Source organism: Mustela nigripes, chromosome 15 (assembly GCF_022355385.1).
Source record: "Mustela nigripes isolate SB6536 chromosome 15, MUSNIG.SB6536, whole genome shotgun sequence".
In the NCBI taxonomy this organism is placed as follows: domain Eukaryota; kingdom Metazoa; phylum Chordata; class Mammalia; order Carnivora; family Mustelidae; genus Mustela; species Mustela nigripes.
In genome coordinates this window covers 14,275,400-14,300,795 of record NC_081571.1, presented here as the reverse complement: position 1 = coordinate 14,300,795, position 25,396 = coordinate 14,275,400, and the positions used below count along the sequence as shown (strand labels likewise).

Genomic DNA, 25,396 nt, shown 5'->3' with positions numbered 1-25,396 from the left:
ATATTGAGCATTATTAATTGTGATATTTATAACTTTTATATCCTTTTGTTTTGTCTGCTTGTTCTATCAAGTACTGAGAAAAATATTTTAATCTCTGATAAAGATTGTGGGTTTTTCAGTTTGTCTATATTTGGACACTTGAAAAATCTTACTCTACTTCTGATAGTATATCAGAATAATGTGCCATTATATTAAATAAATCACATTTTGAGGACTTTCCAGCTCTTCTATCTCAACTGTTCTTTTTTGTATAAATCATACTAGCCACTGTCACATTCTAATCTTAATAGTATCCTGAGAGTCTTAGTGACTATATAAGATTATTTCGTTGTTGATATGTGATAAAAATAAACTGCCATTTACAAAATATTCACCAGGTCCCAGAGGTTGTGCTAAGTGTTTTACTTACAATAAAAGTAATTTTATCTAAGATAATTGGGACAAGCAGGTGGTTTGTTCATTGAAAAAGTTGATTAAGTGAGGAATCATTAAGAAATAATACATATTTTAAACTTTTTATTTGAACATAAAATGCATGCTTACATACATATCCATTCACTAATATTTTTGTATGATTCTCTTTAGTGTATGATTCTGGTTACCTGTAATGCATTGCCAAGAATTTCTTGTTTCTATTGATGTCAGTTGGAGGGAGAACACAAAGAAATCTTCAAAGCTATATGAGTGCAGAGTTATAGGATTTTACGATTTTGAACCAAACTTCATTGTCATCCTGCCCATTCTTCATTTGGTAACAACTGTTTAATGCCTCATCTTAATAGATTCAGTTACTTCAATTTAATTTTTTATAGAAACTTTCTTGTATTCCTATTCCACTCATTGATGTAATATTCACATAGTGTTTAATCAGACCACATAGGTATAGTAACAATTATGATCAGTATAAACAGACTTGGGAAAAACTCATCTGTCTCTTTGTAAATAAATACACAGCCTTAAACAATGGGAGCAGAAAGGTGTGGTTGTACTAGAAAGCTGCCAGTAGGCTGGGAACATTTTTTGTACCATTGGAATCAGTCATCATATTGTTCAGAGGCAATGGAGAGCAGTATTAAATCTGTTGTGTCAGTTAAGTATAGGTCATTTAGGACCATCTATATTAGTAACATTTACAACTCTGTAAGGAGGTAATGTTATTCCCATTTTAGAAGGGAAATCTGATTTGCCCAAGATCTCACTACTAGCTTTTTATTGAACCAGGACCAAGATCTACGCCTGGATTTGTTCAACGGCAGTCATTCCAGAAAGCTGTTAGACCTCTCTTTTACAATCTGTGTGTGTTTTAATTGAATTTTACTTCATGTATTGCTCATGCTTAGTATATAGACCTCTCCGGTTGAAAATACTGGTTTAGGGGCGCCTGGGTGGCTCAGTGGGTTAAAGCCTCTGCCTTCAGCTCAGGTTATGATCCCAGGATCCTGGGATCGAGCCCCACATTGGGCTCTCTGCTCCGCAGGGAGCCTGCTTCCTCCTCTCTCTCTGTCTGCCTCTCTGCCTACTTGTGATCTCTGTCAAATCAATAAATAAAATCTTAAAAAAGAAAATACTGGTTTAGGGGTGCCTGGGTGGTTCAGTTGGTTAAACATTTTTTGGCTCAGGTCATGATCCTGGAATCCTGAGATGGAGCCTCAGGCTTCCTGCTCAATGGGGAGTTTGCTTCTCCCTCTCCCTCTACTCCTCCCATGCTTGTGCTCTCTGTCTCTCTGTCTCCCTCTTGCTCTCTCTCTCTCTCTCTCTCAAATAAACAAAATCTTAAAAAAAGAAAAAAGGTTAATACTGGTTTCAGCCTCTTACTTTAGGCACTTATCATACCTTTTTTTTTTGTCCCCAGTAGTTAGTTTTGGTTTTATCTGGATGTTCTTTCACTTCTGTCTTGAAGTTACAGCTCACTTGCTTAGGTTAGCTTGCCTCTGAGCAAACACTCCTTCTAATCTTAAGAAGTACACTCATTCCTACCCAGGAGCTTGGATTCTCAGCCACCATCTAGAAAACAAAATATTATTAATCAGAGATGTGATACTATTTGTTCATTTCCTACTCCTTTCTTTTCTGAAGCTACAGCCTGTGCCTCCAACTCTCCTGATTTCTTCTCCGTGACTAACTTCTTTGTAGTGATGTTTCTTTTCTTTTAATGGTGCCATTCATCCCTATATGAATCAGCACAAATGAGATCAAGCTTAATGAGCCTTGGCACAGATTTGATGAACCTCCCACGCTTTATAAATATATCTACTGATTAGCCACCTCCCATACATACACATTGTAATGGAAGTTACCACCAGCACCACCCCTTCTCTTCTCTCCCAAGTGCTTCACAAGTCAGTTACTGGTTTGTGTTTTCTTTCTAGAGGGTCTGGTCCAAGTGCTGTATCAGGTATGGTAGCTATAGAGAGCTTCATGATACAGAACTAGTACAGGGTGCAGGCACACTTCCTGTGAAGTCAGTCTTCTGATTTTCATTCTTCTTGGCATTGTGTTGTATTTTCAATTGAAATTCCAATCCTTAGTGTCTCCTTTGACCGACTCTTAACAAACTACCTTAATAAGTTCCCTGATCGCCTAGACTTTGATAGTTTATTTTTTAAGACACCTCATTCTTTCATGACCCATGTTAACTTCTCTGCAGGCATCATGAATTTTCATTATTAGCAGTTTTCTACTACCCTTTCTCTAAGTAGCTCTTAGGTTGTAATCCATTCAAAAAACAAAAGAACCCTTGAGGAATATTGGCAAAGCCCTCATCTTCTCCCCTTTCTAACCTCTGCTATAAGGACAGATTAGTGTATTGGTTCGAACTCTGAACTGAACTTTGAGGCAACTGATTTGGCAACTCTGTCTCTAAACCCATACCTTTCATAGGCTTCTTTCTATGTCTCAGTAAATGGCCACTTCATCCCCTCAATTGTTCAGACCCAAATCCTTTTACTCATACTTGATCTTTTTCTTATACTCCATATCTAATTTATTTTCAAGTCTTGCTTGTTTTTAAAATACATCCAGAAGGTGATTATTTCTCAGTATTTCCACCCTGTGACAAATGAATAAATTGCAGAAGAAGACCCTTATGCCCATTTGCCAATCCAAATGTTAGGCCTTCTACCTATTGCTCATATGGAGCCTTGACAGAGAGGCTGATTAGGAAGATGGATTCTGCTCCGCACCACCTCTTCTCACTCTGCTATTGTTTAGTGTTTGCTTTGATTCAGAAAGAGAGAGGACAACAGAAAGCTCTCAAGTCACTACTAGGTGATAGTAGAAGTCAAGGCCCAACTGCTCTTTCCATGGGAAGGACTTAGCTCTTACCAGCTGAATATCTCTGTGTTTATGTATATGTGACAGTTTGAAGATGAAAGGGAGGAGAGAAGAAAGTGACAGAAGGGAAGTATTTTCATAAAATTCTCTTTTTAAATTAAGAAACTATTTTGCAGGATTGTTAAAGAGTATGAACTCTTAGAGACAGCCAGCTTTGGTCTTAATCCTGCCAGTAGCCATGTAACATTGGCAAATTCTTTTTTCCTTTTCCAGTGCTATTGAGAAATAATTGGCATCTATCACCATATACATTTAAGGTGGATCGCATGATGGTTTAATTTATTTGTGTTGTTAAATGGTTACAATAGGTTCTGTTAACATTTATCATGTCATGTAGATGCAATTTTTAAAAATAAAGAAAATCCTCTTTGTGAGGAGAACTCTTGGGATCTCTTGTCTTCACAACTTCTCTGTATACCACACAGCAGTGTTAGTAATAGTCATCATGTGGTACATTACATCCCTAGGACTTATTTACCTTATAACTGGAAGTTTGTGCCTTTTGACCACCTTCTTCTAATTCCTCCTCCACTGAGCCCCCACATGAGGTTACCACAGCTCTGATTTTCTTTTCTATGAGTTTGGTTCTTGTTTTTTTGTTGTTTCTAAGATTCCACATGTAAGTGAGGTCATACAGTATTTGTCTTTCTCTCTCACTTATTTCTCTTGTCACAATGCCTTCAAGGTCCATCTGTGTTGTCGCAAATGATAGGAATTCCTTGTTTTTAATGGCCAAACAATATTCCGTTGTATACATATACCACTGCTTCTTGATCTCTTTGTCTCTCAAAGGACTCTGGTTGTTTCTGTCTTGGCTATTGTAAATAATGCTGCTATGAACATGGGAGTGCAGATAACTTTTTGAGTTAGTGTTTCTGTATCTTTTGGGTATATTCTCAGTATTCTCACAGTGGAATTACTGGATCGTATGGCAGTTCTGTCTTTAATTTTTTGAGGAACCTCCATAATGTTTTCCACAGAGGCTGTAGCTAGGCTAATTCTTTAATTTCTCTTTTCTCAACTGCCTTTCTGAGATGGGGATAAGACTAGCATTTGCCTTACTGCATATCATTGTTGTGAAGATTAGGTGAGTTGTACGTATAAAGCAACTAGTCTTAATACATAGCAAGTGTGCAATGAATAGTTTTTTTTTTTTTAAGTCAGTTTTCAAAGTCACATTGTGGACATTAGAACTCCTGATAGTATAGGGAGTTATAACCCGTTTTGTGTTAAACCATACATATCTAGTAACCCCATTTCCACTGATTAGGGGTCTCTTTCCTTGTTCTGTGGAGATCTGTTTCAAGCTATACATTAAGCGATTTCACCTCCACAGAATCACCAGTCCTGGCACGAGTTTTAGGTCCCCAGTATATTACCATTTACTGCCGTAAATAAGGCAACAACAAGCTCTACCTATTCCTTTCCTCCTTTCCCTGTAATGGGATGGTTCATGTTTGGGCAAAGAGAGTGCAGTTTTTAGAGTAACATTCTAGTCTGTAGTATGAGTCTCATTAACTTACTGCACCTTAGGCTTCCACTAAAGCTTTCACTGGAATCCACTAGACCTGACTCTGAGGAGTTACTGCCAGAGATGGCATTCTTTACTTGACATTCTTTTTATAGAAGTCCCATCACAACTGCTTCTGAGTAATTTAGCATTTCCTAATGTTCTTTCTACACTAACATCCAGGAATGTGTAAACAAGGACAGCAGCAATTAGGGGACAGAGAACAAGGTGTTCAGGGCTCCTGTGTATTGAAAATTGTCTGACAGCATGGGATGGAATGAAGCAGGCCAGGGACCAGGGGTAGATTTGACAAGTGCCTTTGTCTAACACCCAGCCAATCAACTACGATTTTTCTTCCTTATCTCTTTTGGCTTCCATGTTTGTTTGCTTGTTTAATTGTTTATTTGTTTTTCTGTTCTTTTCCCTAGATTTTTTTTTTTCCTCAGCTGTGTCTGCTGTCCTTCCCCCCACTGCATTTTACTATGTCTCTATCTGTACCTTATAGAAGATGACCTGACCTTTATATTCTATATTAGAAAGTGTTCTCTACCCTCTTTTTTCTGTTAGTATCAAAAGATTACCTTCAATTAAGGACAACTGTGAACTTTTAGTGTGCTCAGTGGGAACACGGTTGTTCTTTAAGATGGGGTAATTTTTTACTGTGGAATGTCTCTGGCATTGCAGGGTGGTAAACATGCCTGGCCTCAGTACCAAGTGCCAGTGACACATTTCCAGTCATTGTGACCACCAAAAATGCCTTCACACATTTACAAACATCTTACAAAGTAGTGGTGGAACCTCACCTTTGGAACCACTGCCAGGTAGGCAATTAGAAACATATCACAAATGCTGAACTTTGCTGCTTGTCATCAAATGTTCTTTGCAATTTGATGGAGCGACTTAATTGCCACACTTTTCATGTCTAGTGAAAACCTAGCTATTAAAGCTACTCCAGTTGTCTCATTCTGTGACTATGCCAGCTACACTTTTCAAAATTCAAGATTTAGGAAAACCAAGATATTTGTTAGGAGGCTATTTATATAATATTTTGCATGTATAAATAATATTTTCCTAAGAAAAATATTGGGTTTTCATAAAGTTATTGGTTTATGAAATAAGTATGTGAAAATGACTTGTAACTTTCTTAAAGCATACTCATTTTTAACTGAGAGAATTAAAGTTTCCCTCTTTTTCAAAGTAGTTTAAAATTACACTACGAAGTACACAATGCCTTAGAATCTCTTGTACTAATGATTTGTAACTTTGCACAATAAGAGTATGTTTTAGTTTGCTAGTGTTATACAAATAATTAAGTTATAAATGTTCTTAATTCTTTTATATTTCAGAGAAAGAGATTTGAAGAAAACTGGGCACAGGCTCAGCAAAACCAAACAGAAGAGAAGCAGAAAAAGAAATAAAAAGCAGAACAGTCATAGTAAAATCATGGAGGAAAACTCATTTGAAACAGTAAGTTACCACACGCTAGGAGATCAGGACCCATCTCAGAGTGAAGAGGAAGACATTGAAGACACCAAAAGAGAATCAGTGTGCACTTTCACTGGTGCACTGGGAAATAAACGAGGACAATTAGTGAACAGCCACAAAGATGAAGTATGGAAAAGCATAAATCCTGAAGATACTTTCCCAAATGCTGTATCTGCAGTTGAGCTGGACAATACATTAAAAAATGATCTCCCTAGAGAAAACAATGATTTATTTCTAAATGTGTCACTGATGCCAAATGAAAACTCTGTGACTTGCCTGACAATGACTCAGAATCTTTCCTGCGTAACAAGTGATGACTGCTCTGGCACAAAGGTAGGAAAGCATCCTGGAAATAGGCATCCCACGGCATCAGACATCCAGAGCGGATCTGCTGACTTCCCCAGCTCATTTATGCAAAAGAGAGAGAAGGTAGATAAAAGACTCCAAAATGAAACAATCCCGTGCCATCAGTATGCGTCCAGAACCTCAGATAAAGGTTTAAGAACGGAACAAGGAGTAAGTGCAACTAAGAGCAGTTTTTGGCCTCTTTTTCCAAATAATCTATCTGATGAAGAATTACAGCCAGGCTCTGAGAGACAATCCTGTTTGGGGAGCTGGCCTGAGGGACCTCATAAGTTTATATGTGAACAAAGACCAAAGAAAGATAGATGGCAAAAATTGGCCTCTCCAGACAGCAGGGGACAATTGATTACATTGATCTCCACTTCCGAAGAAACTTCAGTACCAGGAAGCAGTCCAGAAACACTGGTAGAGGAGAAGCTTTTGATAGAAAATGAAGATTTGTCACCTTCAACTGAGAATACAGATTCAATCATAGCAACAGAAACAAGTATCTTTAGAAGCTGCTTGCCTAACCTGGATATCCCAAAGAGTGACTTACACTCAACAAAGAATAAGAAAAGGAGAGAGAAACGGCTTTTCAATTTGGCACCAAACTTTAACTTACTGGCACAGAGCTATATCGATGTAAAAGAAAGAGGTGAATGTGGCTTGTTAACAGAAAGCCATGGACTAAAAATTATTTTGGAAGAAGAAAAAGACAGAATTTCAGAAATATGTAATAAAGAGGAGACCACACAAAAACTCATGACCTTTAATCATCACCCATCACGGTTTTACTTCGATATTATCGAAGATCCTCCTCTAAATGTTGGTAGACGATCTTATTCTCATTACCTGCCATTTAATAGACACTCTGTATATTTTTACAAAAACCCTATTCCTTCTCTTGTGCTACAATATACATCTAGCTTTCGGATGGTATCCTTTACAAGCAAGAGATCATTTTTGACTTCCAAATCTCAAACAAGAGTAGATAACCAACCATGTGACATAGGGTTTGTTTCTTTAGGAGTTTTAAGTAGCCAGCATGATCCTTTGTACTCTTTTAGGGTCACTTCTGATCTTCACTTTTTAAATGAAAGTTTTGATGAGAAGCTGGAGACATGGGAAGAACCCAAGCCGTTACAGTTCTTGCAAACTGAAGATAGCCAAGATTTTACAAGCCCTGGCGTTGAGTCCCTTGAGCTGCAATTATCACAAGGGTTTGCCTTTCAACTAGTAAAGCTTTTTGGATCACCTGGAGTTCCAATGGGTAAACTATGTTTATTCACTCCAAACAAAAATTCTAGTTTAACATATAGGAGTAGTTTTTTTGAAGTGTTTCTACCTTGTGTTAGTGACTTCGTGCAGTTAATTGATCTTGTGATGCTTTTTGGTAGTGGAAGTAGAGGACCTGTGGCAAATTGTGCACGGTCTTCAAGTCATGCCTCCACCTTGAGGACCACCAGTCTTAAAAGTCTTTGAACACTTAGAATCCTTGGACTCTCTGTATAGACACTGACAGGAACAAAGGATGAGGCAGGCAAACAGTAATTATGTAACAAATAGAGACGAGTTACCCAGTTACCCCCGTATTTAAAAAAATCTTTCTATTTTATACAGTTCCCTTATTTGGCACATGACCCTTTTCTTTCCCATTCACAGTATGACTTGTAGATACGAGCATAGTAAAGAGGGAAGAAGAGTGAAGATTAAATGATGAAAAATTCTGAAATAAGTTTAAGTTTTTCAACTATCTGAGAAGAATATTAAAAAGAAGATTAAGAAGGAGTCTGACAGGTTGACTTGAAAGGTTCTTTCTTGCTATTGTTGTTTTTGGAAATGAAAAACCCACCTGTGATTAAAACATATGAGAATGTTTTTGTAACATGCTGAGTAAAATTCTAAATAAATTTCTTTAGTATTTAACTAAACACATTTAAGATGCTACGTGTCTTATACAGGAAATGGAGCACATATCCCCATTTTTGCTTATCTACTGTAAATCAGTGGCAGTGGTAGTGATCTCCTGGAGTAGAATGTGTCCCCTTCCTTGGGGACAGAACTGCAAGAGCCAGGAAGTCAAACTCCAATCTCCATACTTCTGTATCTTCCTGATATTCTTTCTTTTCTGCACCAGCTGGATCCCTGGGCCCTGCTCTTATCTCACAGCTTATCTTCCAGAGGTTTTTACTTTGCTCCTAAATTTCTGCTGTTCTGCACGGAATTGGTCCTCAGAACTCAGACCCGAGATTGGCTAAATCTCAGGGCGAGAGATCACAATTATCAATGGGCTCTCGCATTTCTAGCATTATGTTTATCATTTTTGTAAGCTTTGCCTAGAATCACATCTTAAACAGTTTGCTGCAATTTGCTATCTTTCTAGATGCACTGAAGAAATACGCCAATTAAAAAAAAAATCGAACTGCATTTGCTATAGGGAATTTTAAATGATAAGTGAAGTTATTTTAGGCCAGTGGTCTTAGTCCCCGGTCCATATTTTAAAGTTATATGCAAAATTTTTTGTGTCATTCTGGACCATTTTTCTGAGACATTTCGTAGATTTTATCAGCTTCTGGGATGGGGCGAGGGGTCGGCAGTTCATGGTTCGAAGAGATTAACAAGCACTGCCTTAGATCAGCACCAGAAAACACGAAGGCATTGGTGTGAAAAGATTCTAAACTTCCTCCTCCCTTGAATGCACAATAACATCATAATCAGCAATAATGATCAGGCATCCATTAATTAAGCTTTGGAACGCTTTCTAGAGGAAATAGACCTCATTCATCAAATAGCTTACTTTCTAAATGGGGAGACAAGACTAACACCAAACAAAATTATTGTACATAGAAATTATAAGTGACAAGCTTATGAATATTTTATGAGCGAGGTTAGCAGTGCTTAAGGGATGGTTGAGAAGAATATGTGGTTATGGTTTTGGGGGGACGGCTTCAATGTGGAAGTGAATTATAAGCAGTGCTTATACAAATGTTGCTGAATAGAAAGACAGGGGGAGAGAATTTCATGTTTGGATATGGCAGGTGCCTATAAAAGGAGAGGAGAAAACTGTAAGTGGAAACTGTGTGCTGATTTGTTTGGCCAGGTTGGATAAGTGAAGCTCTGATGTATCTGTGGCCAGTGGCCTTGTGTAGGAGGCAGGGAACTTAAACGAATGCGTCCTAGTATTAGGACGCATTATATGGTAAAGCCACATACAGGCCTGAGGAAACGAAACTACCTATGTTGCCAGGGATATGTGAGGATAGGTAAACATTTTGTGTGGTTTGGTAAGGCTGATATGTGCATATCAGTGTTTGAACTTATTTATGACCATCCTAATTGTCTGTGAGGGTTTTCCCCCAGACACTCTTCTGTGGAAGGACCAGTTTGTGCAAAGACTAAACTGGCTACGATTGCACTGTTTATACGTATCAAAGGAAAAGAGGAAATAGAGGAAATCCTATGTGCTGTGACAGTAACACCTAATATAATATATAATATGTAATATGTGTGTTATTATATAAGATGTATATATTATTGATATATATATACACATATATATTTGTACTTAATGAGAATATGAGCTATGATACATGTCATTTTACATGTATACATATGCATTTTCATTGAGTCAGAATAGTGTTTACCAGTAAAGCCCTGAGACAGACTAACTCCTGCTTTAGCTGTCAGTGAAGTGTCTTCCAAACCAGGCTTTTACCATTATGTCAGTCTATATATCATGTTTGCATATCTTCACATTTAGAGTCAATATCTGCATGACATCAGAGATGACATTTGTTCCCTTTTATTTCCACAGAATCTTTGTTGCCTGATGACTGTGTGGTTTCCCTTGACTGGAAGACACTGAAGATGATCTATTTACAATGGAAGACATCAGTTGAGGTATATTTTTATGGCTTTCAAAGAAGACCTTCCTCTAACTGATTTCCTTAAAACACACCCACACACACCACACACACGCCCACCACACCCCCCCCCACACACAATTGGAGAAAATCTGATCGCTGAATGTGATATGAAGGCTACATCCCTTATATTAAATTAGAGAAGGATTGTATGTGGACGGGTGGATAGTACATGCTCCTTCACTTAGTCCCTAAGAGCGAGTTGTGTTTAATTCCTCAATTCTGCTGTAGTGAGGCTGGCATAAGGGCCTACTCTGGATGACTGAGGTGCCCCGTTTGGGAGAGCCCTTTCTTCCTTACCTCCTTCCCCCTGTCCAGCCCACAGTCTTATCCTGTTATGACAGAGTAACAGTGACACATTGGATTCATATTTACTTGACTTGGAAGCACCACATTATTGGTATTTTCTGTTGGCCCATAGTGAGAGACATAACTGTTCTGACAGGCTATTCATTTTCCAGGTAGGTGGAGGAAGACTAGTGGGGCAGGTTAGAAAGGTAATAGAAATTCTGGAAAAGGCAATGCACTGTATAATGTAGGTGGGAAGAGAGTTGGCATTAGTTAATAGTGATTTTAAATGTTCCCAGAGGCGGGGCCTCTGCTCAGCGGGGAGCCTGCTTCCTCCTCTCTCTCTGCCTGCCTCTCTGCCTACTTGTGATCTCTGTCTGTCAAATAAATAAATAAAATCTTTATAAAAAAAAAATGTTCCCAGAGGCAATGCTAGGGGTACATTATGAGGTAAGTGGTAAAAACAAGATTTAGTGAAACATAAAATTATATAGTTCAGGCTAGTAGGTATTTCTTAACTGTTCATCTAAGTAAGCACAGCTGTGGGAAAGATTTCTTTTTGTGCCCAGTTAGTAAAACCAAATTCATTTTTCTAAACTTATTTCTTTTCATTCCACATCGAGAACTTATTGCTGCCCAAACACACACACACATACCCATTCTCACTCTCTCTCTCTCTCTTTTCTTTCTCTCTCTCTCTTATACAATCCCAATATTTTAAATGTTTAAATGGACATTTGTGGTTATTAGGTTTCTTTTGCCATTTTGAGAATGTTCCTACATAAGTAAAATGATACAGACTTAACCCCAATGCCAAATATTAATCACCATTATATGTATTTTAATTATAATTTCTAGAAAAGACAAAAGAAGATTGGTTAAAAATGAGAGTTTCCAGAACTGTAAGTACAACTTATCCCAGAGACCTCTGTATGATTAGAAGGAAGTGGATGTTGACATTATTTGGTTGTAATAGCTCTATGTACCACAATTGAAGAGTAAATATAAAAAATGTAGTCTGTTACCATAGCAACCCTGTGTGCCATTGCCCATGTGATTTTCCATTTCCTTTAAATGCAGATCTTTTTGTGAAATACAACAAAGCTTAGATTGTCGTTACCAAATTTATTTTCCAACTTTCTTGGTTAGAACACATTTTAGAGTACTCTGTCAACACAGTTTATGAGGGATTACCACCTTTCCCCTCTGCCCCAGATTGTTGTGTGATGAGAGCTGGGTATTAGGAATATAGGTTATATTTAAATATTAAAAAACTCTTTAGGAAAGGAGGTAAAACATGTAGACAGACTCACGTTATATTTTAAACTTGACATCGAGCTGACTTTAAAATAAACACTTTGCACTTTTTTCAAATGCCTAAATTATGAAATAAACACAGCTGCTATGATTTTAGTGTACATGTGTCTGCATTCGATAAGAATTGAATGCACTCTGCATTTACCATATGTTTTCTTTCTTCCTTTTAATCTTATTTCTAAGAGTTTTTTGGGTTTCCATTTCTCAGCTAGAAATACACATATACCCAGTAAAAATGTTTTTATTTCTTTTAAAACTGGTTCTGCTGCAAGAAGGAGAAGGATGAAAGGTTTGGGAAAAGAGCCTGAAATTCGGACGGACCCTTAGAAAATGTGGGATAAATATAGTCTGAGAAGGGATAAGAGGCCCTGAGCAATTCCAGAGAAAGCGGGTGAAGGAATTCGTTTATTTGTTCAACAAATATTTCTTGAGTTGCCTCGGTTCAGACACTGTTCTGTACCTGGAGGCTCTAGCCATGAAAATAGTCCTGCCCTCATGGAGTTTATGTTGGGGCTGAAGTTAGGAAGGGAGTGTTTTCCCTCCCCGCTCCGTGAGGCGGCCCCACAGGGACACCAGTACGGGATGCACGCAGCCAGCACGGACAGATTTGGCTGTGGCCAATTCGGGAGTCTTTTCCGTCTGCTAAATTTGGATGTTTTGTGTCAAGGACACTTTCTGGATACTACTTTTGATTTTTATATTCATCTTCCACATTCATGCTAGACTGCCTTCTGGTCTTCTCCTACAAAGCAGTCACCCCTAATTATTAGTCTTTTCTTGTGGGGGGGTTTCTTTATCAGCACTGGGGCTATGTACAGGATTTTTTATAATTAACAATGAGAACATGCCTCCCTGTTTTGTGTCTGGCATAATGTGCTGATTAGTGGGCCTCAAGGGGTAGATAGAAATGCATAGAGGGAAATAGCAGGAGTATGTGGTTGGCTCTAGGACGCTCAAGTCCCTGCCTATTTCAAAATCCTCTTCCTGTGGTCACCAGGGTGTTTTCTTGGGGAAGGAGGTGGGGCAGAGGTCTAGAAGGAGGATGGTTCCCAGCTTGAAGCTCTTGCTGGCTGGCTGTCTGACCTTAAACAAGCCACCCTCTCGGAGCCTCAGTTTCTTCACCTGTAAGAAAATAGATTTATAATAGCAACCTGTCCTGGAATATTACATGAGGATTAGCAAAACAACTTGTGCAAAGTACTTAACATAGTGCCTGAAAAATAATGGGCTGTTAGCAGGGTTAATTCCCTTTCTTTAAATACCTCCTTGAGTTAAAGCATTGTCTTTGAAATGTCCCAGGCATTTCAAAGAACAGAACAGAACAGAAATTGTGTTATGGAGGAGAGAGTCACACATTGACTCCATAAACTTGGTTTATGAGTTGCATGATTTAGTGTATTTAGCTGGATCCTCAGGGAGTGGGACAGAGAAGGCGTTTGGATTTGGAGGCGGGGGTGGGGCAGTGTGAGGGAGACTGACGCTTGGGATGAGGCAGGACCAGGCAGGATGTGGGACTGTGGGGACAGAGTAAAGACTTAGATGCCAGGGGAGTGGCGTAAATAGGGAAATAGCCTGATAAACTGGCAGCAGATCCATGTAGGTCACTGTTTTCTTTGGACTTGTTTGGCCTGTGTTTTGTTTGTAGTTGAATTCTTCAGTCTTCCTGGTGCTGTTGAAGATCCTACCCACCAAGAAAGAGTGCTCAGTGCCCACCCAAAGGATTATTTTCGGCAGTATACTCGTGGGATACCAAAATTGGCTTGGATAACCTGTTCAACTGTTCTTGATTAGTTATCTGAACAATAAAAAACTCAACAAAAGAGGTAACAACTTGAACATTTTATTATCTAAATTTGAAGATATTTGCCCTACTTTAATTTGTTTTATGGAAGAAAATAAGACACAGAAAAGTTTAGTAGTTTATTTTAAAAATCGCATCGGGATGGAAGGGTAGGTCTTATATCTAAGTATGGGTCTGTGATTCCATTTCTAAAATTCCGAAATCCAAAAAGCTCTGGATCAAAAGTTGTTTTTGTTTTGTTTTGTTTCTTAAGTGTTTGGTATTAAAACTAAATTGGGAGCAAAACTTGACGCTTTAACAGGTTAGTTTTACTCCTTATTTCTCCTACCTAGTGCGACCATTCATACATTTCATTGCAGAAATATTAATGTGTTTAATTACCATGGGCTGCCCAGCCCCCACTCAGAATATAAGGTTATATATACACATACACATGTCCTGTATACAGACAAACGAACAAACAAACGCACACTTTCTGAATTCTGAAACAAATCTGAGCTCAAGGATATTGGTTAGGGATTGTGGGACTTGTGCCATACGAGGGGTAACTATCTTTTAAAACTGCTTTAGTTTAAAAACTGTTCAGTTTAGTTTAGTTTAACAAACTCCAAAAATGAAAATTCATATTTGAAAAAGAGAAACAAGGAGTGATTTTACTGTCCAACATATAGGCATTTTCTTACTCCCTCTGTTTTCAGAAAGGGAGCCCCAACTGTCTTATCTTACCTCCTACTTCATCCTATCCTGTCTGATCTCCAGGAAATAAACCTCCAGGCTTCTCTAGGAGGTGCCCAATTGCCTGACTCTGGATGTTTGTTTCTTAAACAGAATTCCAACTGACCTTCCTGTTTAGAGCCTTGCCTTCAACCCCAAATCTTCTAGTTCCTGAAATTTTAGGGGTTATGCAGAGTAAATTGTGTTGACTCATGACTTTCTATAATTCAGGGTTTTTTGTTTAGTTGTTTGTTTTTGCCAAATTTACACGTGGCCTTTGCTCTGCAGTTTTCAGAATTTTGTTGCTGTAATCTTCTCTCTTTTTTCTTATAGTTTATACTTAAATATAATAACAAAACAACCTCCCCAGCATTTTAGTGGGGTTTCAAGGAGAGAGTGGCAATTAAATATTTGTGTTCCATCTGCCATCTTTATTGGGAATTAAGGGTTTTATTTAAAATAGCTTTATTTTTTCCCTTATGCTCATTTCGTACAGCTTTAGTTCATCTTTCTACCAGATGGTAGGTCTGCTCCAGATGGAGACCAGGGTCTTTGGGGTTTGCTTGAACTCCTTGAGAGTCTTGCTCTCTCTGTAGGCTTCTAGAGCCATTGTGAACCTGGACTTGCTTTTGGCCTGGGTGGGATGATTTCAGGGGAGACGACTGGTATTAGTGTAGAGGCATAAACATTGGCAGAGGGGACTCAGGTATCTGGCAAAGCCTTGCTTTCTTAGGGGCCTTCACTGGCAATATTTATTTGGATTTCTAATGAATACATTAGAATCCACACTGCCGTGCCTTACCCAAGGGTAATATTATAAATATTTAACAATGACTATGTCATGAGTAGTGACCAGTTCTGAAACACCTTTCTGCTGTGCTGATGCAAACCAGCTGACCATCTGTCCAGGCTTGTGCCAGGTTCCAGAATGTCCCCAGCTTTCTCCAGCCCCTGTTTTTATTATCTTGCCCTAATTTCCAGAATGGAACTTTAGAAAAATGGACTGAGCCTACTTTCTCTTGCTCCCAGGCTTTAAAGATCATAGTCCTTAAGTACTTATGTGCACAGTGGCAAATAGGTGCTGTGGGAGAGAAGATAAGGTCCTCACCTTGGGGAAGGAGTGTGGCACTAAAAAGAATAAGGAATGGATTGTGGGAGGCAGAGGCAGTGGAGTACAGTGAGCAAAATCAGGTTTATCCAGAGGACATTCTGCATGGCAGACCACTCCCAGGCCACCAGAGCCCTGTGCATTTCCCCTGTCAATTCAGCCAAGTAGACATAGATATGCTGCATCACTTCTCTTCCCTTGTCTCCCTTTCCCTAACGTCTTCTAGCTTCCTGCAGCCTCCACCTGGCTTCTAGGGGAAGGAGGAGGGAAGAGCCAGGAGGGAACAGTGTTGGTAGAGAGGAGGACAGGGTCCTGTCTCTGACTGGTCAGATTGGGCAGAAAGCGGCAGCGGGTGCAAGTGGAGCTGCTGGGCATCAGAAGTCTACACGCACGCCCAGCTAGACGTCCTTCCGGTCCTTTCCATTTATACCACTTACATTTGACAAGAGAAATATGGGTGTGGATAAGTCTAGTTTATGTTGTTGAGGAAAAAAATTTGGAAAAATTTTGGCAGGGGAAGAAAAGACATAGGATCGGAAAGCATTGGGAAAACTGCGCCTACATGTTTGCACTGGTTCTACACGTTCCGGGGTCTTTGGTTAGACTACTTCGAAAGCTCCGTCTTGGTCTCAGACTTTCTGCCATCGTGGCATCTCTGGGGTAGAAACCTGGGGCTGATTTATAATTAGGCCTTCCAAATCTTGGGTTATTTGGAGCTGTAGGTTTGAGGGTTAAGTTCCTGGTTTTCACTAGTTCTTCTTATGTACCTCATTTTTCCATGTCTTTTAAACAGTAATACTTAGAGAAACATTTGAATGTTTCATTTGCCGAAAATGATTTATAATTTTGTTTCCATCTGTCATGGTAATGGTTTCAAGTGCAGCAAAGTAAGATAGTGCTGGTCATCCTATAAGCGAGAAATGGAACAGAACTTTTTTTTTTTCTCAACAGAGTTGAAAAGTTGGTTGGTTGAAATGAGGGCACTAAAGAGTGTTTTCACAGGGATCCTTGGACTCGGGTTAGCCCAGATCTCTGGAGGCTGCCACCTAGAGAGAACCAGCAAAGATGTGATTGCAGCTCCTAGCAAGCTGGATCTCAGATCCATCAATACGTTTACTGTTTACTCCTTCACTGACATTACCCTGATCTTGCTTTTCTCTTAATATTTAGTAAATCCCAAGATCACACTTATCTATTGAGAAAGTAGTTCCGGTTCACATGTAATTACTGAGCACCTCCTGAATGTCAAGCTGTGTTGTTAGATCTTGTGGGGACAAGGGTGATACTGTTTCTACTTAGAGTCTAGTGGGGGGAAACACATACACAGATAACTTTAAACAGTGTCATTTAGAGGAATAAATCAGAAAAAAAAGCTAGAGCGTGTTGACTAGTTAAATGTGGGGATTGAAAGAAAGGGAAAGTGTCCAGGTTCCCTTCCAGGTACTGCTGTCCATTTTCTCCTCCTTGAAGCTCTTCTTCCCTGGGCCTTCATACATCTCTCGTTTAGAGTTCTGTCTGCCTTGCTGATCATTCTCCCATACTCTCCTTTGGCAGATCCACTTCAAAGGCATAGTACTTACATGCTGGTGTCCCCAGGGCCCCCTCTTCAGCTGTCTGCTCTATTTGTCTAACTTTTTCTCATAGGGCAAAACTTTCCAAAGCTCTGTCTGTGGCTCAGACCTTTCTTCGGAGCAACACACTCTTATTCCTCAGCCTCTACTCAGTGGTTCCATCTGCCACACACTGCAGACTCCATATACCACAACCTCTAGACTCCAAAGCTGTGTGTCTTCCTGTGCCCTATCCCACATCGCCTGGGACCCCCTCTGTAGAAGAAAATAGAAGTGGATGCGAGGTCTCATGCAGCACTAAGAGAAATATACTAGCTACGTGTCTAATTTAAACTTTTCTTGTATCTGCATTAAAAAGGCAAAAAGAAACAAGTGATACTAATTTTAATCATATATTAACCTAACATACCAACATATTATTTCAACACATAATCAGTATAAAAATTACTGAGATTTTTACATTTTTTTTTCATACTGAACCTTCAAAATTCAGTGTGCATTTTAATCACAATTTGCACTAGCCACATTTCAAGTGCTCAATAGCCCTATGTAACTAGTGGCTCCTCTATTGTACGGTGCAAGTCTAGAATGAAAAAGGTAGTATTTGAGGCTGGGCAAAAACTCTCTTATTAGAAGTATGATAGAATATAGAAATAGAGGATACCTACATTTAAGCATCACTATTTTTATGAGTCATGTGTGTTCTCTGTTCCTTATGGTTTTCCCCTAATATTTAGAGAAGCTTTTGAAATTCTAGTTTTCTCAGCAGTGCCAAGATCCGTCCTCTGATTCTGGGAAGGGAATTCCAAGGGGTGAGCAGCCCATCTCCCCACCGCCACCACTCCAGGGGAATCCCAAGGGGAATGTGTGATTCTCAGCACAGAGCCCCTCCCTACTTAGGTTCTTGTTTCAAAAGTTTATTATGAAATCTCTGGATTTCGTTTCAGAAGGAAATTGCTTTTCTTCACAATTCCTTTCCAAAATGTTCATACCTTAGCTGCCAGAAACAAAATGCATTTGCTTTACTGTAATTATTACAGCCAAAGCCACCATATATCGTGGATTTTTCCAACATGGTACTTTCAATATTGTCTCTTTCAGTCCATGCATCTTGAATTTTGGTTCAAAAAATAGGATCAGTCTATCACACTCTTGAGTGTGAAATACTGGGGAGTGCCATGGTGATCAAGCGACTGGCACTCACCAGCTCCTGGAGCTTAGAACGTAATTCTGGATACTTAGCTATAAATGATTTCCAGAGACTGCTCCTTTCCCTGGGGAGCTGAAATCCTTCCAGAGAGGCCACGTCTTCTCAGGTGGCAGCCAAGCAAGTACCTGGGCAGTGCAGGTCTTCTCATGAGACCTTGTTTATGCTACTGTCCATACATCAATTTGAGTTTTAAGGGGTGCTTTTTCTGATGAGATTTAAAGTTATGTAGAAGCAACAAAGCTTTCTAAGAATATTTTTGGCAGGCTAAAGAAGGATAAAAAAAAAAAAAAAAAAAGAAGAAGAAGAAGGAGGAGGAGAAAGAAATGACACAGGCCGTGGGACAGCGGTATGAGCCGCTGGGACACTAGCCAGATATTGGTGCTCCCAAACTGGGGAAACAATGGACTTTACTGTTACTATTTAAAATGCTGTTCACGTTCCTTAATCGTTGACTAAAATTATTTCACTTTCAAGGTCTAGGCCAGTCGGGGGTGGGTGGTGGGTGGAGGAGGGTTGTTGCAGAGGGCCTGACTTCCGTGGCGGGTGGCCGGGGGAGTATCTGTGTTTCAACCTGTAGGCCCTTTCCCCTCAGGGCAAAAGGCACCGAGAGGCAAGGGAGGGGGTCGGCGAGCGGGCTGGGGGTCAGAGGGTAGGGAGCATCACCCAGGGTCTCCTGGCTGCCAGTCTCCCAGAGTCCCCAGCTTTCCAGGTAGGGACGCCCCCTCCCACGCAGCGCGGCTCGCTCGGGTGGGAAGGAGGGGCTGGGCTCCGAGCGCCCGCCCCTCCATCTATCACATGGCCGGAGAGCCACAAAAACAACAGCTTTGGCCAAGACGGTGACTTCAGGAAAGGGAACCCAGGGCTCTCGCAGCCAGCCCCCACCCCATGGAGGAGAGTTTTCTTGAATCCTTTGGGAGGCTGAGCCTCCAGCAGCAGCAGCAGAAACCTCGGCCGCCGGCCCCGCCACCCCCGCGTGGGACACCTCCGCGCCGTCCCAGCTTTAGGAAACACCTCTACCTCCTGCGAGGCCTCCCGGGCTCGGGGAAAACTACACTGGCCAGGTAATGACAACGGCCTGGGCGCCGGCGCGCGGACCCCGAGCGAGCGAGCCCCTGCCCTGGGCCGCTCCGCCCCGCGCCCCCCGCGCCACCGCCGCCGCGCCCGCCTGGGTCCTGGCCCCGGCCCCGGCCCGACTGGCTGCGGGGAAGCCCGCGCTGTCCCCGGTGCCCGCTCAGCCGCGGGCGGAGAGAGGGGGGCCGTCCTGTTTGTTTCCATGCTGCGCTTTCCCGGGAGGACTGATTTCGGCACTGCGCCTTGCGCAAGCCCCAGATGGCACCGGCCCCTGCCCGGCCGCCGTGCCAGGCCCCGGGCCAGCGCGGCCGAGGGAGCCTTGGCCGCCCCCGGCCTCCCCACCTCGGGGTCGGGAGGCCCGCAGGGATTCTTCTTCAGGAACCCCGGTGACAACTGCAGAGAAAACCGCGGGGCCGCCCGCCAGCGCGCAGGCACCCGCCACAGTGCGTCAACAGGCGTTTTAAACCAGAGCGGAGAAACGAGCGGGCCAGGGGGGCGGGGGGCTAGAGGCAGCCGTGGCCTTGGCCGTGGCCGGGGGTGGGGGCGGCGTGCGGCCCGCGTTGAAAATCTAGCGGATTGAGGCAGCCCTGCGTTTGCTTTGGCAGCTGCGAAGGCGCACAGGTGCACGGGGGAGGGGGCTGGCGCGGCGGTCATTGAGAGAGCCTCGCAATGGGCGCCCAAATTCGTTTACTCGCGAATTGCGTAAGCTGCTCTCCCGGTACAGGTCAGCGCGAATTACGCGCGCTTGTTGCCTGTTGCCTCCTTGCTGGGCCCACCGCTACAGCCTCAATTCTCACCACTCCCCGCCTTGCACTTGATGCTACGGCAGCGTTGAACTGTTTCTCTCCTTGCTTGTGCTGACGCTGGCCCGCCTGCCTGGCTTTGCCTTCCGCCTACCTTTGCCCGACTGATCCCACTAGCCCTTTAAGACTCGGATCTGTTCCCTTACCCAGCAGCTGCCCTCCTCCCCAGCAGTAGACGCACGTCTTCTGCGCTCCTTGGCTTCCTGTTTACACCTCTGTGACCGCGCTTGGTTTTACACATGGTTTGGTTTATCCTTCTTCAAGTTTCTTGAAGCTAGGGGCGGTGGAAGTAGCTTCTTGCCCTCAAAGAGCTTTCCATCTCATTAGAGAAGTAAGGCTAGCCGTAGAACCATGGAACTGCTGCAGAGTCAGGGTTAGCTGGCGTTGAGGAGCTGATTTGGGGGTGGGGGGCGGGTATACAAAGATGGTGGGAGCAGGGTCTGAGTCCATTGGGGTCAGCGAACTTTGACAGCTCTGGGGATGTGCTGCCAGTTTTAATTCGGATTCCTGGCTTATTTGTGGAGTAAAAGCCTTTAGCGAAACAGTATTGCTACATTTTCGCAGATTAAAGGGATGGTGACTTCCAAAGGGTCATAGGTACCCTTTCCTAGGACGCAGGGATTTCAGTAGGCCTTCTCTCTGGTTGGGGGGTGGAGGGCGGAGAGTGGGGGAGCCTGCTTAGAACCCAGCAGAACTCGGATATTTTGTAGTAACAGTCATGGTGGGTACATCTGTGGCAAATGAAGTATCTTCTGCGTTCAAGTCCTGTTTAGTTTCACTTTGATTTTGCCTGTGGCACGCTGAGTGTCAAAGAAGGAAGTAAAATCTTTGGCCAGATTTTGTTTTTAACTACTCAGAAGGGAAGTGATAGGTTGAGTGGAAGGGAAGTGCATAGAACTGAACATCAAAAGCCATGGGATTTGGACCTTAGATTCCTCATCTGTGAAGTGAATGGGTTGCCTGGGGTGGTCTTCAAGGTCCCTTCTGGCTCTAACATTCTACACTTTTAGGATTTTAATTCCTGGTTGACATTTGGCTAACCAGAAGACTCCGGATGAGAGACCAGCTTATTAAAGAACATCTCTCTAGGGACGACTGGCGTGAGCACTGGCCCGGGAGTCTGAAGATTGGGCCTTTAGATCCTCTTCATCATGAAAGCTGGTGACTTTCGGCAATCACCTAGCTTCTCTGGGACTTCTTTTCCTTACATGTGACTACTAAGAAGGGATTAGATTAGGTGATTTATTGAAGATCCTTCTGGCTCTTAATTTCTAGTTGTCAGTCTGAAGAATGGTTTGTTAACAATGGCTAGGCAACGAGCTCTGACCTTGGAGTCAATTTATGGCTTCAAATCCAAGCTCTGCCATTCACTATCTATGACCTTTACTCAGCTCCTCTGCACCTTGGTTTCCTTTTCTGATACACAGGGATATCTGCTTTGTCCATTTCAGAAGACTCTCGCAGATGTTAAAATGTGAGAGAACTTGCTAAACTTTAAAGTGCTGTATACATCTTATAAGGTGTTAGTTGCCGCTTCAGATGTTGATCAGCTGAGATAAATCTTCAAGGTGTTACCGGGGAGAAACCTGGCTCTGAAATGCAGCAGGCAGCTGGAAGTTGACTTTGTTGTTCTCCGGTTCTCCGGTTCGGAGTTCTGGAGGCAGAGGATCATTGACCCTGCTATGGGAGGGCAGGGGGTGGCTTTTGCTTTTGTGTAGCAGTCTGGGAAGTAAGAAGGCAAACAGGCCACAGCTCAGCAAGGAGGAAGCCTTCGGTGAGGATGAAATGGTGTGGCGGACCTCAAGGACCTGCCTTCCCCTCCTTTCTGGTGGGTCCGGTGGGGGAGAGAAGGAGAATGGCAAATTGTTTAAAAAATGCGCATGTAGAGAAAGTAGTGAAACTGGAAGGCTATCCTCTCTTGTATTGTTGGATTCTGGGAAATTCATGTTTTCTTTATTCTCTGTATTTTCCAAATTTTCTATAACGAATATGTAATTTTTTAAATCAGAAAAATAAAAACAAGTTTTTAAAAATTGGAGAAGATTGTTTTTGCAAATGTGGGTTCCTCTTTTTTCCCTGCTTTTCTCATCTGATTAAAGAAACAATAAAAGTGTTGTTGAAATTAGGATATGTCTTGTCTTCCAAATCAATGTTAGATTTCTGTGCTTGTCATCTATACATTTATATAGTTTGAAGGGGCTGAGATATTGAAACCATCTGTTTAAATTCTTCGGACATTTAAAAAACAGTTTTATCTGGTTAAAAAAAATTTTGAGTACGACAGAGTACTGGAAACTTAGCATGAACCTAAATCTGTTTTATCACCTCTAATTCATAAAAAAATTATTTTTTCAAAAATAGTTTCTTATCAATGACCTGTAAGTCCTACTTCCAGGAATTCATCCTAAGGCAATAGTTGGACAAGTGCATGAAGATGGAGATTTGTTCATCACAGAGCTTTTTTATATGCTAGAAAAAATAGGAGCCAATGGAAACATACAAAAATAGAGGATTAGCTTATAAGTCACGCAGTCATAAATGGGAACATAGGTGTATTTGACATGCAAATATATTCATTCCCCCATTAAGTTAAAAATCCTATTAGCAAAGCTATCTATCTCTCTATCTCTACAAAAATTCCATTTTCTATTCAAAGAAAGGGGGGTCTACATATAATCATAGACAATGTATGAAAAGATATGTTACTAGTTGTTGACTTTAGATAGTGGGATTATAGACTTTCTTCCCTGCCTTATTTTCTTATTTTTCTATAACAAATATGTATTAATTGTTAACTTTTTAAAGTTGAAAATAGTGGTTCCTGAGTGGCTCAGTCGGTTAAGTATCCATCTTTAGCTCAGGTCATGATTCCAGAATTCTGGGTTCAAGCCCCACATCGAGCCCTACACTGGGCTTTCTGCTCAGTGGGAAGTCTGCTTTTCCCTCTGGTTCTCTCCCTGCTCATGCTCTCTCTCTCTCTCAAGTAAATAAATAAAATCTTCAAAAAAAAAAAAAAGGTTGAAAATAGTTTGGAAAATAACTTGGCTAAATAGACTCAGGTTGTGTGACCAAACATTTATTAAATAACAAAATAAATGTGTCATTTTCTATATAAAAAGTCTTTTTCCTAGGTTTATTCTCAGTTGGACATATATTAGGAAATGTTTTAATACACAAGATTGATTTTAATTATTTTATTATTAAATATATTAATTATTTATTAATTAGCATACACGCTTGCATGGACCTCTTGATTCTTCGACACCTCGGTTCTTTTTCATTAAAATGGAGCTAACATTTCACTAATAAGTTGTTGTGGGGATTTAGGAGACTGGTAAACAATGATTCCATAACTGTATGTGTGAAATCACTGTGGAATGCGTGGGCTCCATAAATACCAACTATTGTTAATTATTATTCGCTAATCAACAATAATAGTATTTGCTGGGTACTTAAAAGACCATTAATAATTGCTTGGCAAATAAGATTAAGGGATCCTACAAAAGACTAGCAAATGGGAAACAATAATCCATACCCTGCTGTGGGTAAGTAAGCTATAATGGGGAAGAGCATTTTATATGCTATTGGTGTTCAAGGCCAGAGAAGTCACTTAGGATGATTAGTAAGATTGGAAAACTATGGATGAGAGATAGTCTCTTCCGTGTGAAAATGGTTCCTGAGCTGACCTTGAAGACAGGGAGGATGCGGCCGAGCAAAGGAAAGAGTTAGCAGCATGAACAGGGAGATGGAGATGGGAGACAGCTGGATGGTCTCCTCAGCTAGGGAAGAGAATGGCTTAACCAAGTGAATGGTTCGAATTAGTGAATGTGTTGGTTAGGTAAACTCAGAGCCAGATCATGGGGAACACCGAAACCTGCACAAAGAAGTACCGAGTTGATCGAAGAAGTAGGATTCCAATCCCAAGACTTTCACTCTCAGCAGATGATCCAGAAGTACCTGTTTCTACAGCTAAACTGACAAACTCACCTGGATCTGGATCTGTCCTTTCTTCTAACATCAGTGAAAGCTTCTGTGGACCGTCTGTTTACCTCTGTGCTTTGCATTGTGTGTGTGTGTGTGTGTGTGTGTGTGTGTGAAAATGTCCCTTTTGGGGGCCATTTTTTGAGTATACAATTCAGTGGCATTAATTAAATGATGTGCAGCCATCAGCAGTATATAGTTCAAGAAACTCTACCCGTGAAGCAATAATTCCCCATCCTCCCTTCTCCTCACCCCCTGGTAACCTCTGATCCACTTTCCGTCATCATGTATTTTACTACGCTAGATACCGCACATAAGTGGAATCCTACAATATTTGTCTTCTTGTGCCTGATATATCTGTCATATATATATATATATATATATATATAAAACCTCATTACTTTTTGTAGCTGAATAATATATTCCATGACATGGCTATACCATAATATTGTCCGTTTGAAATGAAATGAAATGGCAATAGAAAGAGGGTAGTTTTTCCTTTTGTTTTTAAGGCCATATATGAAAAATATTGTCGACGTTATGTCAGTTTCCTGGAATTTCTCTGAATCTTTACATATCAGTCAAAGCAAAGTTTGAGACCCATGCCCTAGTAGCACATGTTGCATCCTTTCCAATGTTCCAGTCAGTTCCTTTTGGCACCATCGCAAATGGTTTGTAACATGGATTCCATTAGACTCAAAGGATGCTTGCTGACAGTTGTCTTTTCTTTTGTTCATGTCTCCACATAACATGAACTTTTCCTTCAAGAGAAGTACCTTTCCATCTAGAAGCACTAGAGCTTTCCAAGGAAGTGACAGGATGCTTTCCTGATGTGATGGTCAGAAAAGGTGAGGATGAAGGTATACTTTACAAGCAAACACAGTGAAATGTAGGAAACAATTGAGAAGAAGGGATCAGTTAGGTTAGCTAAGTAGT

At 41.1% G+C, this 25,396-nt stretch overlaps 2 protein-coding genes across 10 annotated transcripts in view; both read left to right on the top strand.

The window, feature by feature from the left end:
• LOC132002835 (NEDD4-binding protein 2-like 2) overlaps positions 1–25,396 on the top strand; it is a 106,687-nt gene that overhangs the window by 62,713 nt on the left and 18,578 nt on the right. For 5 of the 6 annotated variants that reach the window (XR_009400032.1, XM_059378021.1, XM_059378020.1 and 2 more), the window contains 4 exons: positions 6,190–7,943; positions 10,488–10,573; positions 11,743–11,786; positions 13,847–14,024. Coding sequence is in view for 5 of the 6 variants with exons in the window: in XM_059378021.1 (XP_059234004.1) it covers positions 6,190–7,943; positions 10,488–10,573; positions 11,743–11,766 (1,864 nt within the window). In the remaining variant the exon portion in view is untranslated. Of the gene's footprint in view, positions 1–6,189; positions 7,944–10,487; positions 10,574–11,742; positions 11,787–13,846; positions 14,025–25,396 lie in introns of those variants that run through there. The other variant, XM_059378019.1, reaches the window with a different exon arrangement.
• N4BP2L1 (NEDD4 binding protein 2 like 1) overlaps positions 19,146–25,396 on the top strand; it is a 38,984-nt gene continuing 32,733 nt past the window's right edge. For 2 of the 4 annotated variants that reach the window (XR_009400033.1, XM_059378024.1), the window contains exon 1: positions 19,159–19,666. Coding sequence is in view for 3 of the 4 variants with exons in the window: in XM_059378024.1 (XP_059234007.1) it covers positions 19,491–19,666 (176 nt within the window). In the remaining variant the exon portion in view is untranslated. Of the gene's footprint in view, positions 19,667–25,396 lie in introns of all 4 variants that reach the window. The other 2 variants (XM_059378026.1, XM_059378025.1) reach the window with 2 other exon arrangements.